The sequence below is a fragment of the Chaetodon trifascialis genome, chromosome 2, assembly GCF_039877785.1.
Source record: "Chaetodon trifascialis isolate fChaTrf1 chromosome 2, fChaTrf1.hap1, whole genome shotgun sequence".
Taxonomy (NCBI): domain Eukaryota; kingdom Metazoa; phylum Chordata; class Actinopteri; order Chaetodontiformes; family Chaetodontidae; genus Chaetodon; species Chaetodon trifascialis.
The window spans coordinates 21,581,243-21,597,951 of NC_092057.1; the positions used below are offsets into that span (position 1 = coordinate 21,581,243).

General features: G+C 43.2%; 1 protein-coding gene across 4 annotated transcripts; it reads left to right on the forward strand.

Annotated features, from left to right (window-relative positions):
• Positions 1 to 3,575: 3,575 nt before the first annotated feature.
• Positions 3,576 to 16,640, forward strand: hap1 (huntingtin associated protein 1). Of its 4 annotated transcripts, XM_070973321.1 has the most exons (15): positions 3,576 to 4,024; positions 7,879 to 7,955; positions 8,220 to 8,336; positions 8,792 to 8,886; positions 9,824 to 9,932; positions 10,019 to 10,097; positions 10,184 to 10,314; positions 10,521 to 10,595; positions 11,028 to 11,239; positions 12,990 to 13,208; positions 13,370 to 13,701; positions 13,808 to 13,996; positions 14,227 to 14,329; positions 14,648 to 14,706; positions 15,245 to 16,640. In XM_070973321.1, exons 1-14 carry the CDS (start codon positions 3,829 to 3,831, stop codon positions 14,685 to 14,687), a joined length of 1,974 nt encoding a protein of 657 aa, XP_070829422.1. In that variant the 5' UTR covers positions 3,576 to 3,828; the 3' UTR covers positions 14,688 to 14,706; positions 15,245 to 16,640. The 4 variants fall into 4 exon arrangements, with proteins under 4 accessions (XP_070829422.1, XP_070829414.1, XP_070829431.1 ...); XM_070973313.1 differs by lacking the exon at positions 14,648 to 14,706; XM_070973330.1 differs by lacking the exon at positions 14,227 to 14,329.
• Positions 16,641 to 16,709: the final 69 nt, after the last annotated feature.

The window sequence follows — 16,709 nt, forward strand, 5'->3', positions numbered from 1 at the left end:
GATTGAACCGGCAACCTTCTTGCTGTGAGGCACATGCACTACCTGCTGCGCCACCGTGCAGCCTGAGCTTAGTTCCAAATTTTGAATTATGAACTATGAACTGAACTAGTTCATTTTAAAATTTGTGAACTGAACTTTGAACTAGTTCATGTAGAAAGTGAACTTTCCCAACGCTGGGCTTGGGAACACTCCATAAAATGATGGTTAATAAACACAGTTCATTTGTAAGTGACTGCGTTCTGTTTTTACATTTGTTTTGCACAGAGTCCCAACTTCTTTGGAATCAGGGTTTTCTAGTATTTTTAGGGTTTGCCACGTTTCGTTAACTGCTAGAGGTGAACCAATTATACGATTAATGCGCTGGTCTCTGAACAGAGAATAATCTGCATATTTTTTAGTTCCAGCTTCTCAATTTGACAGATTTGCTGTTTTTTGTTATCTTATTTTGTAACAAACAGATTATTTTTAGGGGTGAAGTGTTGTTTAGGGATTACAAGCAAGCTGATGATGCTGTGGGTGGTAGGAAATTGTGGTGGACATTTTTCAATATTTTCTGACATTTTATGGACTTAAGTGTGTGTGTGTGTGTGTGTGTGTGTGTGTGTGTGTGTGTGTGTGTGTGTGTGTGTGTGTGTGTGTGTGTGTGTGTGTGTGCGCATGTGTGTGTGTGCGCGTGCGTGCGTGTGTGTTATGACCAGAGTGTGTGAAGCCTAATCTTCCTCCACACACTCACATTTGAGTCACAGATGTCAGATGTCTCCAAGCTGATTAACCTGCCGTCACTTGGCCTCTTAAGCAGTTTCCGCTGGAGCGCCGCAGACGGCATATCTCAGTGGATGACATTGTTGGCAAATCAGTTGCTGCAGCAACCCAAAAAGGATTTGAAGTTCGTAGCATAGGTTGTCTAGACTCGTGTGGTGATACCAGCTTATGTTGCTACCCGTGTGCATGAGTGATCATTTTTCATCATTGCTGTGACCTGTGATCCTCACTGGGACTAAAAATGGAGGGTCAGTCAGTGAGTGTTAGAGGTCCTGCTCTGTTGTTGTTAGATAGGATCCTTTTTAGTAATGGATTATATAGTCAGAGTCACCCGTCGAAACAGTTTGACATTCATGATGCAAAGGCAGTAAAGTGGTGGTTTGGCCAGCAACATATAACATTAAACACTGCGCTAATGTACAAATGTCTAACATTCCACAGTAGCTGCACACAACCAAATACCATAAAAGGCAGGTGCTGGACCAATAGAAGACAGCGGTGAAAACATGGAAAAAGTGCCGCACACTGTAGCTCCCTACATGCAGTTTAATGGTACATCCATTAAGTTGCACCATTGTACTTAAGGGAGTGTACAGTGTGCACACTTTTTCTTGTTTTCATTGTGCAAATATTTGCTTTGAAGTGATATCTTAAAAGGTGAAGAAACTTTGCTTTGTGGTCACATAATCTTTGTAACAGAAACTTTATTCCAAGGTATTTCTTCCTCCTGATGACCTCACTGTAGAGTGATAGGATTTCATGTGATTGTATGGCTGCTTCCTCATAATGCTAGATAGGTGATGCCAGGTCACATGTACCTATCAGGACCAGGACAGACTAACTGGATCCACGCAGACTGTGCCATGCTGTGCCAGGCTGCGGTGTGACTCTTTTTGGCAGGTGGCATATGGTGTTGTTTGTTTTTAGTATTCTTTCGTTGAGGTCACTGCTTCCCTCTTCCCATCTGTTTTAATTCCAGTCTTCCACTACACCACACTTCCAGTCCTTTCTATGATTTCTATAATGGTTTCTATTACAGCTAGTCCTAAATATTTGTCAGTGTTATGTAGAAATCTCCACATGCATCAGTGCCATGCACAATCTGGGGCACACCAGCCGATTGATCGCTCATAATGATGAACCCACCGCTGACTTGTTCCCGTCAGCTATCACATTTCATCGAGGGAAGCTTTTTAGCCTTTTTAATCCACACAAAAAACATTAATGACATATAACAAGGAGTAGATGGGAAACACTCCTGCATCGACCCAGACGTGCGCTGCTGCAGAGGGAGCTCACTTGCCTCGTTAAATTCTAAACACTGCCTGCAGCATGTTGCACTCTTGTAATGGGGAGTTGGCAGACTGCAGGCAGAGCATGTCTGATCTTTCATAAATGATGTTGTTTATTAGATCAGAAATATGAGAACAATGTGATATATTGCTGGATTTCTGTAGACACGATGGGCCAAACCAATGTGGCACATCACCTGTCAGGGTGTTTCCTCGGGCACATGTTGGCCAGTGATATCAGCTCTCAGGTTGCATAGACGTGCACTGGTGGCATGGTGCTTGTTATATCCTCGCACTGAGTTACAGTAGTGGGTTGAGTTGAGATTTTACTAAAACTGTAAGTTTTTGCCTTCTTATTGATTCCTATCAGTCATCCAGGTGATGTGTCTAGAGAGGGACAATCAAAGTGCTGGACTGGAGTGTTGACTTTATTAGTGGGATGTGACTCACAGAAGAAGCCCTTGTCATGTCTTTGCTTGTCATTGTGGGCAAAGTACTTGACACATCACTTCCTTATAACCTATTTTCCGTCAGTATTTTTCGTTATGTTGTTACAGTACTGTCTTGTTAACCTCAACCGGTGGAACCATTCCGGTCAATTGCGACATGATTTTATTCTGCAGGGACTAACAGAACACAGGAAGAAGCTGGGAGCTAACAGATAGTGAAAGTTGTGTCTCAATTGTCTCTTGCGTGAGACTTTTGACCTGGAAAGAGTCTGTTTGTGAGTGAAAAATTAATGAGGAGATTAAAATTTAATTATTAGAAACCTGCTGTGTCTAGAGTAGCAACTGCAAGGGCACAGGATGGACAGAGACAAGACAGTGGATGTGGTGACTGGGTGTAGAGTGACTGTGGATCATCTCAGCGCAATGCAGTATGATGAAAGATTGACTGGTACTTCCTTTGTCCTGATGGGATTTAATTGGAATGAAATGATGCAAGGTGAAGAGCTATCTTTGTGGAACCATAATAAACATGTTAATTATTATTTATTTATTCTAAATAATTCTGTTATTATTAATTATTCTTACAAGCATCAACTCACTCTTTAAGTATTGCACAAAATGAACCATTATTTCAGTATAGATGAATAGGTGGCCTAAAAATTGGGTCTGTTTTCTTGTGGTTCACCCTCAATAATCCCAGTGAAAACACATCATAACATGGATTCACTCTGTGGCTTCCATCAGACCCCTGTAAAGTGGGTGTGGCTCTGTCTGCACCAGTGTTACGCAGAGCCTTCTCTCTGCTGTTACGTATGTGTGCAGAACAAGAACAGCCACTGGAACCTACCATCTCCCTCGACTTGACAGGGGTGGGTGGGCTTAATGCAGCATCCTTTTCTACTGCATCAGCTCTCCCATCCTGGATTATTTTCTCAGTTGCAGCCATATGATACTTATCTTTTTGTGCTTGGACAACGTCAGTGTGATCAACATCAGCTTCTGTGGCTTGCAGTTTAGAATTTTCTTCCTCCATCACCCCTCCTCCTCTTCCTCCCCTCTTTTTCTACCCGGTAGTCCAACGTGGCCAGGTGAACGGAGGCAGGCATGACGACAGATGGCCCTTACAGGCTGAGGGATTATATATTAACAGCAAGTAGCTCAGATTCTCTTGTGCACACAAACACAGGTGTATACACCCTCTCGCCTAGGCTGGTGGATACTGTTCTCCCCGACACACAGGCCAGCAAAATGATGGCAGAGGCACAACTCGTGTGCCACAGCACAGCGAACACACAGTAGAGCTGGAAGAGCGAGGGATTTAACCGATGGACAGAGAGATGGAGGACAGTTTTTCACCGGTCACCATGGAGGTGTGGAGCTCCTCAGCATCTGAAGAGGAGGAAGAAGAGAAGAGCTCTTCCAGCCTTGCTGATGAAGCAGTGGCGGAGGAGAAGAAATGCCACAACAGCAATAGCAATAATAACAACAGCAACAACAGCCTTTGCCGGGAGGTGACACAAGGTGAGATAAGGCAGTGTGTGATGAGGCAGAGGATAGCAGGAGACATGCACTAGAGACTGATCAGAGATCTGCAGAGGCCATACTTGAAGAGAAATTAGATGTAAGTCTCAAGTGTTGTAGTTGTGATCCTTCTGCCCTGCAAATCAGATGTTGCTCTCGGTGTGTTTTGTTGCACAACATATTGGTTATCTAAGCGCTTTAATACTTTATAGTGACACTGCGTGTTCTGCAGGGTGCAGTGATGTCACTGAGGGTACATCACGCAAACGATGGCTACCATTCACAAAATGCTTGTTTTTCCAGCTCTGTCCATAAGACTCCTTTAGTTCAACATGAAAGTGCTCCAAGATGTGTAAAGTTTTGTAAATATGTCCAGCTTGAATGTTCCCTCATAGTGCGGTGAAGGTCACAGAGCCTGTGAGTGTGTGTGTGTCCACACATGCTGCAGCAGCACATTCGAGCCCTGTGCTCAGTTTTCATCAGTGGTGTCATGAATTTGTGTTTTCTCTTGTACTTTTGTTATTATATGGAGGTGAGAGAATTAGGCAATGGCATTTTAATGCTACAGTTTCCATGTTTGGGGATCTCTCTGCTCCTGACGTAGTTTGACTCTCAAAGGGGAACGGAGCTTTTGTAAACAAAGATAATTGAGTTGTTTAAATGAGATTGAAGGAATGACCTGAATGCTCCTCTGACAAATGACTGCTGTTGAATGTTTCCAAACCCATTACTTTGTGGTCTGTGGTTCAGAACAAAGACTGCAGGTACAGTATATTAACTGTGCTGCTGCCCTAGTTTCAGTCCAGTATTGTTATCTGCTACTAGTCTTTTCATACATCTCAATGAATATGTGCCCAAAATAAGATAGTGTAGAGTAGTTTGTACTGGCACATTTTAATCTTGTTGCAGTATTTATCAAATAGATACGTTTATTACTAAGAATAAGCTCGTACATCTAAGGTTTAAAAGGTGTTCTTGTGCTTAGGCAGAGCGGTTCATGTGAGCAGGGATTGTGCAGGATCCTCTATGCCTCCTCTGTGCGGGCCGGTCTTTGTATAATGGGCATGTGGCTGCCACCCGCACTAACACTGCGACATGGGCACCACTCCAGAGAAACAGGACACTCTGGACAAATTTTTAGCCCCTCTGTTATGTAATAAGATAAATAAATTGGATGCCTTTAAGTGCACATGCACTTCAGTTGTTTTTCCTCAGATATGTGGTTGCCTGTGCTGTGTGTTGTGTTGATATGTCTGTACTGCCTGCATCTTTAGGCTAAAATCCATCGGTGATGAGAAAAAAAATGTCCCGACAGGTTTATAGTATGAAGCTCTGTGAGACAAAATTTAGCTCCCACCAATCCTGTCAAGTCTGCACCTTCAGGATAATGGAGATCAATAGGGGATCAATATGAAAGTTATCCTTGGAGCTGATCCCTGTCTGTCTGATCCCCACAACACAACAGACGTCAGAAGTATACCAAAGTGAGCCAGGTTCATCCATCGGTACAGTATTAGGCCAGAAGTTCAGGGTTCAGCTGCCTGGATTTAGCTCACCCCAAACCCTAAAACCTCTCGCTGGCACAGCGGCGTCGCTTCCTTTGATCTGCTCTCTGCTCGGGCAGTGAGGTCAAGAGGAAATGGAGCAGGTTTTTCAGCTTAGATGTACGGTTTAGGTGCTCACTGAAGGATTGCATTCATTCAAGTGCAAATAAGCCACCCAAAATACTACATTTTCTAAAGTCGCATGCTGCTTATTTAATTAAGAATTACAACAGCATACTCCTCGTAAATAATAGAACAGCAGTAGTACTTTAGCGTAATATTCATCTTTGTTGTGAACTGGATTATTTTGGATCTGTACACACAGTACCTGAAAGCCGCTGACAGTCCTGCTGCTGACTTTGCTTTGATCATAAGTGCTGCAATCCTCTTTAAGTACAACAGGATTTAAGGAAGTTGAGCTATTATGAACCTTTGTTAATTTACAAAATGCATTTTGATAATTGCACAGTTAGAGCTTTAGTAGTCAAGAAGACTGCTACTTGAATGTAATCATATGTGATTCAGTCTGCAGGAGGTTGTGTAAGACGGGATCTTCATCAGCACATGGAGTTTGCTCAGGAGTGAACGAATGTAGATGTTTGAAAGTCCATTTTTCTGAGCACCTTGTGTCCACGCTGACTTTAAAATGATTTAGAATTTAATATTCAATTTTCTCAGTTGGCTTTTCCAATGTCAGGGCTCATTAATTTAATTATGTTTTTAATTTAATTATTCAGTGTTGAAGGTAATTTGACCTGCTGTCGCATCAGCAGACCTGTTAGATGATCCACACTGAGCTCTGAAATTAAATTAGAAGAGTTTCCCACATCATTTGTCACTTTTGTCATCTTGCTGTCACAGACTGAGCTTTTGCAGGAGCAACCGTGTCACATGATGCCCATTACTGTTTGCTGCTCTGCTCTCACTTTTCTGGCAAAAATGTGTTCAAATGTTTTCACTATCACTCTTCTGTTGTGTGTTACTCTTTAATCAGCGCCGCGTCGATGGAAAGATGACCTCTGCCTTACAGTAAATCACCTCACAGTGCCATGGACGTGATGTAATGTTTTAAAATTCATGGGCAGCTGCGGGATAGTTTACAATGCTTTAGTTCAGCCCAAGGTTAGGTTCTTTCCATTAGGCTGATTAGACACTGATACAGCGACGCAATCACTGTGTTTCCAGGCCAAATTTAAGGACCTCAATCTAATTACTTTGCTGTATGGCAACTTCCCATCTTTTAAATCCAGCTAAGCTTTCTACCAAAGTAAGATTACACAACAGATTTTGGTTTAGAGGTATGCTGCGTCTTTCAGAATCGCGTGATGGATCTCAAGTCAGTGAGTTCTGCTCCTAAAGCTTTAAACCTACAATTATTATTTATAACTTAACATCCTTCATAGATGAATAAACTTTGTTTTGTGTTTGTCTGAAGAAATTTGGGTGATTAACAAATCCCAAATGATATAATTATAGTTCAGTGTTTGGCCTACACATAGTTCATAAATGGCTTCAAATGTTGTGTCAATACGAGGCCCATCTGAAGTGAAATGACTCATTGACCTTCCACACGTCTTAACCTTACTGACTCTGAAGTGGACACAAACAAACTATTCTCCAGGATGTAAACAAAGCTGCAGGTCAGCAGCCAGTCTCTGTTATCCCTTCCATGCTGGTGTGAACACCTTGTCAGTTCAGCCCTGGCAGTCTCTCCCATCCAGCTATATTGGTGTCCAGGAGAACGAGGTCTTTATTGGCGTCTTATCTGGCTAAAAAGGCTCAAGCTAAGAGGATCAGTATCTGGCTGACCACATGGAGATAAACTTAAAGCAGAAACAACATCTATTCAAGGCGCTCATTCATACAAAGAATACTGTGTGTTATTGTTGGTTAATGTTAAATATTAAGTATGTTACAAGGGCATGTTTGTGTGGGTAGTCTATAAATATTTATAATCCGTAATTCATTTTTGTCAGAAATGCAACAGACAACCAGAAACTGATAACAGAAAATTAACCGGACAAGTGACTTGTCGCCATGTTGTAAAATTGCCATTGCTAATGGCATTGCCACTGTGCAGAAACAGCAATATCATCTTAATAAATAAATTCAGAGTTAAAAAAGTTGAAATAAAAACTGTGCTCCTCTACTCTGGCTTGTTCAGGAGCTGGTTGAAAAGTAGAAATACTTTATTTATGTTGATCTCATGATAAACAGTCAGCAGGGCTGTGCTGTTTCAGTGTCATCTGAGTGTGTTTTGCAGCTCTGTGTCTTCCTCCATTCATTAAATCCCTCTCCCTCCTCCCTCAGTGCTGTGCTCAGACAGAGTGGGCCAGGTCACCAAGACGTATCATGACATCAAGGCAGTCACCCACCTGCTGGAGGAGGTAAGAGAGAGACACACAGCTGATGGCTGGGATTAGAGGGGATTAAATTATCTGCCTCACTGACCATCGCTGTTTGTCACCCTTTTCAGCACTCAGGTTTCTGTCAGTGAAATCACAAGAAAGTCAATTAAATTTGGTTTAAGAAATGTAACTGCAATTGTGATTTCCTCACTAAAACAATGATTGTGTACCTGCCAAAAATATGAATGTGCTATGTTGTTAGACGTTGTTCAGAAAGATAAATGTTTGCCGATCACTTTGCAGAAAGAACGGGATCTGGAATTAGCAGCGCGCATCGGTCAGTCCCTCCTGAAGCAGAACCAAGAGCTGACGGCACGCAATGAAATACTGGATGAACAGCTTGAAATTGCAAAGGAAGAGGTATTAAGGCTGCAGCTAATGATTGTCTTCATTGCTGATTAGTCTGTAGATATTTTTCGATCATTTTGGTCTATAAAATGTTAGAAAATGGTGAAAAGGGTTGATCGGCTTTTCCCAGATCCCAAGATGACATGCTCAAATGTCTTGTTTTGTTCACAACCTTAAAGACATTCAGTTTACTGTCATAGAGGAGGGGATAAATATTCACATTTAAGAAGCTTGAATCAGAAAATTTAGACTTTATTTTCTTGAAAAATCCCTCAAACTGATCGATTGATTATCAAAATTAGTTTCCAGTGGATTTAACAGTTGACCATTAACGGGTTAGTCGCTGCAGCTCTGCTCATACACACTCGTGCAGTCGTACCTAAAAACATGATCTGAGTTGTGTTACCGATGTGATGCTGAGACAGTCCACTGAGCTCAAGTGATGTTAACTTACTGCATTTTTCTAGATCGCTCAACTTCGTCACGAGCTGTCGATGCGAGACGACCTCCTTCAGTTCTATGCGAGCACTGAAGAGATCGAGAACGCCGAATCACAGTCGCCGTGAGTTTACACACACATACACAAACATGTTTGTCTTCATCAGTTGTGGGACATTACATAGACTTACATTCACTTAGGGGACATTTAAGATTGAGATAAGATAAACCATAAGCCATAAGCACTACTTGCTTGGCCCCTAACCTTAAAGGTACTGGGTGTAAGAATTGGTCACCTGTCGAAGGTCACTCCAAACAAATAGAGGGCAGCATATCACTTTGACTAACAAAGCAAACAGAGGTTGTGAATCGCCTCTTGAGGTGCTGACTGATATTACGAGACAGAACGGGCTGCGGTTAGCTACATAGATAGAATACATAGATGTTTAGGAGTGACACCAATGTGAGTATTTAGCCTCCCAAAAAACGTATCATAAATTAGTTTAGTTTCAAAACAAAGTGTGGGTCTGTAACTTTGTCCATATCGATATCCTTCAAAATAATATGTCATGCTACCTAGCACTCCTGGAGCAATAACCACATTTAAACAGAAAATACACCCAATTTCCCATTCAAAACATATAGAGCAACCTCTGACTGTACCATCAATAAACAGTGTTGCACATTTTTGATATGTCAGAAATAGACAGAAACCAATGATTTGTGCTGCAGTCTAACACAGTTACAGTTCTTCAGTGATAAAAAAGAGATTGCTAAACGTCTCAGTGCTCGGAGTCTGTGTGCCAGTAAACATCACAACATCTCCACTGATCCTCCAAGTTTCCAGCTAAGCTTTGTGCTGAACTCTTTGCCCTCAGCAGTTAATGATTATCTCGATTCATTACTGTTCTGTTTGAATTTCTTTTCTTTGCAGCAGCTTATTTAACCATGTTAAAGTACATTTTTACCACTCCCTCAGTTCACAAATGGCTGCATGAAATTTGTTTCTGCTTAGATGAGTAAATGTAAAATACAGACGAATGTTTCTTTTCTCGTTGCAGAATAAAGAGGAATGAATCATGCAGTTCTCTCAGCAACTTCGTCCACTATGACTTCCTGCAGCAGAAACTGAAGGGTTTGGAGGACGAGAACCGCAAACTGCGATTGGAGGTATGCAACACTGCAAAGTTTACTAGCAGTGTCACTTACTAGAACTTTAAAAGTATGACATTTTGTCACTGATGTTATTTCCACAGGCCAACGAGCTCACAACAGAGACGACCAACTATGAGGAGCAAGAACAGGAGCTGATGATGGTGTGTGTGGAAGAGCTGTGTAAGTGTTACGGTCTTGTTTCATGATGTGAAAATAAGGCACTGACCATCAGTTACAGGTGTATTGACAGGACTTGTGTGTTTCAGCCTCTGTTAATAAGCAGGTGGTGGACCTGTCAGAGGAGCTAGCGAGGAAGGTGGAGGACTCTCTCCGACAGCAGGAGGAGATCAGCTCGCTGCTCGCTCAGATTGTGGACCTGCAGGCCCGTTGCAAAGGGGTGAGAGATAAACACACACAAGTTCTCCAGTCAAGGTGCCCTCACGGAGCTTATATAAAGCCGTTCTTGACTTTATCAGTTATACTCGTTATGTAATAGATCACTATGAATACTTATCTTTGCTGTCAAATGTTAACATGTTCTCCACGAATGGACTTATGTCACATCAGAGTAAAACTCCTCTGATTTTCTCTCTGTCTCTCTAGCTCACCCATGAGAACGAGGAGCTGAACCAAAACCTGAGTGCTTCCCGTGAGAGCCAGCTCAAACTGAAGTCAGAGGCAAGACAAAATAAACTCACTTAGAGTTGGCGCAGGATCCTCTCACATTCTTATTTAAGCTCTGTTTTGTTTTCTTTTCCAAATGGCTGCAATCAGACTATGGACACCTGAAGCATGCTTTTGTGTCGTTTTAAAAAAGCCAGCCTTCTGTCATTGACGGTTGCTGTTGGCATTTACCAAAGCACAATTTTAGATAAACATCTAGTAAATAATTTAATGCCAAAGCAGAAGATAAATAAAATGCTTAAATGCTTAAATGTTACTGGACAACATTCCCCACGCAACCAACCAGTGCATACCAGAGCTCTGATCAACCTTATGGAGGCTTGGAGGAAGTCAAGACACGGTTGTCTGTCGTTAGGCCTCCACCAGCGTGTACAGGTGCTGCTTTTGGAGCTGCCATTTTTAAAATGTGTCCCCACCTGTCTGCAGCTCCAGGACCTGCGGGACAAGTACTCAGAGTGTGAGGACATGCTCCACGAGGCCCGAGAGGACATCAAGAACTTGCGGAATAAGAGCCTCCCCAACAGCACGGTGCAGCGGTACACTGCGCTGGCCTCTGTCCTCCCCATGGACTCACTGGCGGCTGAGATAGAGGGCACCTTCCGCAAAGGCCTGGACACCCCGGCTCCCTCGGAGTACAAGTGAGTCTGCGATTGTTTGTGCGCTCTCTCATATGTGGAAAGCTGTTTTAAGACTTTCTGCTCCACTGAGAAATCGTCTGTTGGCGTCTGATGTAACTGGAAGAAATCCAAGATGACTACTACTGCTATTGTCTGCATGTCAGGAGAACAGTCATTGGATAAATATATGGCTTGACTTGACTCAAGTTGATCCAACCCATCTGACTGAGATAATAATAATCTAATCGATTATTGAACTAACAGGATGCAACTTGTGAGGAGACAGCAGATCAACATCTGTACTGCTCAGATGTCTTGTTTATGATTTGTGGTTTTTCAAAAGTGTACATTATATATTATATATAAAAAAGTGAAAAAAGTGGGGGTAAGGTACATTAAGTAACATACATCAATCACAGCAAATAAAGCAATAAATATCCATCCATCCATTTTCTATGCTGCCTATCCTTTTCGGGGTTGTGGGGGGGCTGCTGTGGGGGGGCTGCTATCCTAGCTGTCAATGGGTGAGAGGCGGGGTACACCCTGGACTGGTCGCCAGTCGATCGCAGGACAACATATACACAGACAGACAACCATGCACGCTCACACTCACACCTAGGGGCAATTTTAGAGTCACCAATTAACCTAACCAACCTTCTTGCTGTGAGGCACGCCCGCTACCTGCTGCTCCACCGTGCAGCCCAGCAATAAATATTTATATGTTTATATATCAAAGAGCATACCCAGAGGCCTATAATAAGACACATACACCATCTGTCAATCATTTCTGTTCACTGATCAGGCTTTAGCAACATCTGAATTAAAATATAATGACAGTTTTGGAGTTTTTTGTTTATGTTGCCAGGCAACACCCAATATCTTCTTTTCCAAGCTTAAGCTTTGACTGTTGCTTATCTAGTCATGAATTTTGAATGTTACAGAGAAATACTGCATTTTGAAAAATGTTTTAAAAGGCTGTGCAAACCTACAGTGTTTTTACTTGCACTGAAATAGAACATACATGCTGCACAAAGGTGACCTTTTTCCTCCAGAGCACACCTGGTGGCAGCACCAATGATCCAAAAAACATAAAGTTGTCCTCATTCAAAGTCACACGGGGAATTGGAGTACATTGTAATACATCCCTGGAGGGTGGGTGGACATGTGAACTGTGCTCATGTGTCCCAGTGACCAGTGGGTCGGATTTAGTGGCATCTTGTGGCGAGGTTGCAGATTGCAACTAACTGAATACCCCTCGCCTCACCCTTCCCTTCCGAGCGTGGAGGAGAACCTACAGCGGCCACTCAAAACACAAAAGGCTCACTCTAGAGTTTGGTTTGTCCATTCTGAGAAACTTTAGAAATATGGTGGTGCAACATGGTGGATGCTGTGGAAGAGGACCCCCTCCCTCTGTAGATATAAAGAACTCATACTAAGATAACAAAAGTATCATTCTTATTTTCAGGTGATTTTACACCAATGATGAATATATACTTCTGAATATTATACTTCATTCCTGCCATATTCTTCCACTCAATCCACCTAAACTTTACACACTAGTCCTTTAAGATAATCCTAATATGGATTCAGCTTCCACCCATTATGTCTTTCAGTTTAAGGGGGGTGTACCCCAACAACCTGAAAGGTTATGACACCCCTGTATAGGACAACAGTTAGCATCCCATCTTCCATCTCAACATTTTACATATAGGGCCTACAATCAGCTTTAGTAATGTTTTACTTGCCGCTCATTCTGTGTTTCCCCTGGTAGGAACCACCCATGGCGCGTGTTTGAAACTGTCAAGGTGGTGAACAAAGCTGTGAGGCTGCGGTCTCGGTGCCACTCCCCAGGACTGCCCGGCTCCAGTCCGGTGTCCACCTGCTCCAGTTGTACCAGCACCCCCCGGACCAGCTACTATGGCTCAGATAATGCCAGCCTTACTCTGGAGGACAAGCCCAGCTCCAACAATGCTCAGAAAGAAGACAACAGGTGTTTGAGTGTGAAATTTCAGATCCCTTTTTGATCATTTTATACACATTTGGTATTTTTACAAAACTTGATTAGAAGTCAAATGTCTTTCTAATGATTAACCCACTTTAAGTTCTACGGCGCTGAAGCAGTTAAAACATTATCACGTGTATTGACCACAGGGGGCCAAAGCGTCTGGGCCAGCCAGGCACACCAGGAGGCCAGGACCTCGAGGCCGCCTTGCGCAACCTGTCAGCCAGGCAGCAGAGCCACTCTTCTGAGCGACCTTTCTTTGAAGTGGAGCGTGAGCGTAAGCTACATGCCTTGGCGGCAAACTGTGAGGAGGGCGAGGGCTCCAGTGGCTTCCTGACACCAAATGAGAGCCTGGCCTCCAGCCCAGCAGCATCGACAGGCACCAATTACTCCAATGGCAGCTCACGGCACTCCTGCAGCTCATCAGGAGGGTCTAGGTCCTACCTGCCAGACCGCCTGCAGATCGTCAAACCTCTGGAAGGTAAAGACTGATTACACAACTGACTAAGAATGATAAATTGTAGTTATTTCTGACAGTATAGATAACATTTAAGCGTATCACAACACCCTCTGACTCTCATCATCAGGCTCGGTGACTCTGCACCAGTGGCAGCAGTTGGCCAAACCAAACCTGGGAGGCATCCTGCATCCACGTCCGGGCGTCCTGACCAAAGACTTCAGGGAGCTCGAGGTGGACATACAGCACGTCTACAGTCTGAACGACCTGGAGGAGGATGAACCCGACTTGTCGCACCTCTCCGGAGCACATGGCATGGGTAGGACACATGTAAACACACTGTGCGCATAGCTTTCTCATGCCTATTCATGTCATTAAATACCCTCTAAAATCCATGTTTCTGGCTTTCTCTCCTCCTCGACATTCAATTTTGTTTTGCTTGTGTTCCATTCATTGTGTAACTTAACTTTAGTTTCTGGCTTAATTCATTCAGTGTAGTTTTCTTCATGTGTAGTTTAACATGCCTTTTCTCCTTCCATGACCTCACAGTCTCTCCATCCGGTCCCAACCTCCCTCAGACCTCTCCCACACATACCATCACCACCTGCAAAGTCCTCCAACCCTCCCTTCCCATCCCCTCCTTCTCCACTAGGTAAGAATATAGATATTATTGACATTCAATATGCCGTACCAGTGGCTTTGTTTTTGAGCATGTTATGTTGTCTTTGTCTATTTTTCACAGGATTATAAAGTTAAAGTTGAGCTTGACCTTGATTTTTTTTTTTTTGTTGCGTTGGACCTGAGTTACTGCAAAACTCTGAGAAAGGGACTCCTGAAAAACAGTTTTCTATGTTCATTAACTTTATTTTTATTTTCAGTGTCACTTTCACTCGCAAGTGTGAATATTCCAGTTTTCCTCTCTTTCATTCAGCTTTTTCTCCCTCTTAACTTCTGCCCCGTACTTCCTCAGTGGCAGAAAACGTCTGTCGAGGCTCTTTCTTCAACTCTAAAAGGGGACCTCGGGGCAAAGTAAGAGCCGAGAGTCATGGACATAACATGAGTGCCTGATTTCAACATGACAGACGCACAGCACCGTGCTTGCTTCATGTTTTGCTTAATCATTTAAGAAGCCTGCTCTGCCTGAGTTTCTTTGTGTAAAGTCGGCGGCTGAGATGTAACACATTTGCTGTGACCTAACTGAAATGCTGTTGGACCATACTTCTGTGAAACACACCCTTCCTCTGCTGCTAACACTTATAGCTGCGTAGCAATTACATCTGACCTAACTTGTTTTTTCTTTTTCTTGGCTTGTGACACTCTGTTTTAATGTCTCTTGACCTTTTGTAGGTTTGCACCTCAGCAAACCACCAGATCCTGTTTCATCTCTAACATGTTTATCCATCTTACAGCAATGACAGACACTAACAACTGAACCGACTGAAACATTGTCTTGTTTTTCATTATTTATGTATGAGTTTGCATGCTTGTGCAACAAGGAGCTGCTTCATTTTCTTATCCACTGTGTTTGATTTTTGTTTTTAATTATTATTTTGCTTCCTTTTGGCAGCCTTCACTCTCTCAGCCTGCCATCTTGTCGGAACTGTGAGCTCGTGAGCACTTCACCACCGTCCTACGAGCAGCACTTTGGCCTCGGAGGCCAGACCACCACCACCACCACCACCACCACAAAAGTAACCGCGTCATCACTGGGACTCCTGCAGCTGCTGCAAGAGCGTGGCATCTCAGCCTCTCCTTATCCCCACCACCACCAGCATGACAGCCAGTGTACAAAACCTTCACAGTCCACAACAAAAGACAAAGGTGGAGGCTCATCACTGGACAAAGAGGGAAGGAAGAACATTTTCAGTTTGAACTTGGTGAAGAAGCTTCACAGTCTGGGGCTGCACAGAGTGGTAGCTTGGGGGATGACGGGCCACAATGAAGCGGAGAGAGAGAAGCAGTTGGGCGTCCTCTGAAACTTTGACGAGGGCTGTTCACCACTGAGCTCCTCCCTCATTCACCGTAGTGACTTTGCATCCAGCCATGTGATTTCCACAGAGCAGGTCAGGGCGCCACAGCTCTGAGGTCTTGAAAACAAAAGCCACAGAATGTGCGAGAGCCATACTTTAAGTTGTCTGTCGTGTACAGTAATGTTCTTTTCTATGAATATGTGTACAGTAGTTATAGTGTGTGTGTGTGTGTGTGTGTGTGTGTGTGTGTGTGTGTGTGTGTGTGTGTGTGTGTGTGTGTGTGTGTGTGTGTGTGTGTGTGTGTGTGTGTGTGTGTGTGTGTGTGTATGCGCGCACATATGCGCATGTGTGTGACATTTCATCTCAGGACAATCACCTGATCACCTGACCACCAGTCTGTCTGACCGCACCCTGCAGAAATGGCTTCTTTTTACACTGAAAAAAAGAATCACCATGAAGAAAAACATATTTTTATTCTGTGTTTCGTGCTTGTCATTTTACACATTTTCCCCGCCGTTAGTTTTAAAGGACCTCGTCACCTGTCGTTTCTTTTAGTTTTAGTTTCAGTAGATCATCACTGACAGTATGTGTATATAATGACGTTGTCATCTGGGAGACGTGCAGTAAGTTATTGTTAGTTGAAACCACAAACCAAACCAATGCTGTCACACTGAAGAACTTTCAAATGCACTAAAACACACTTTGGTTTTCCTGCTTATTAGCTGCTACACTGAGAAAAGCATGTTGTACATAAGACACTGAATGAAACACTTGAGAAATTGATGAAGAAGCATTGTGATGACATCTGCCCCAAAGCGGGACATAAGACACATCGACTGAACCGAAAAATGTTGATAATGTTTATATCACTTAGCTGTCTGTCCGACAGTTCCTCACCTGCTTCCACATGGTACATGTTGTCATGGCGGCATACAGTGCCGCATCACCTGTTGGCTGTTTCTGACCTTGTGGACTTTATCCTCAGCCAAACCTCTCACCAAAACCAAATCAGGTTTGCCATGCTGCATCAAAGACAGTGAAGCAATATGTATGTTTACTGTA

Bases quoted from the DNA above. Each gene is read 5' to 3' on its own strand.
- hap1 (XM_070973313.1), top strand. From the start codon at position 3,829: ATGGACAGAGAGATGGAGGACAGTTTTTCACCGGTCACCATGGAGGTG. The intron at 9,933-10,018 runs GTATGCAACACT...TTATTTCCACAG, and splicing joins ACCGCAAACTGCGATTGGAG to GCCAACGAGCTCACAACAGA. The intron at 10,098-10,183 runs GTAAGTGTTACG...TGTGTGTTTCAG, and splicing joins GGTGTGTGTGGAAGAGCTGT to CCTCTGTTAATAAGCAGGTG.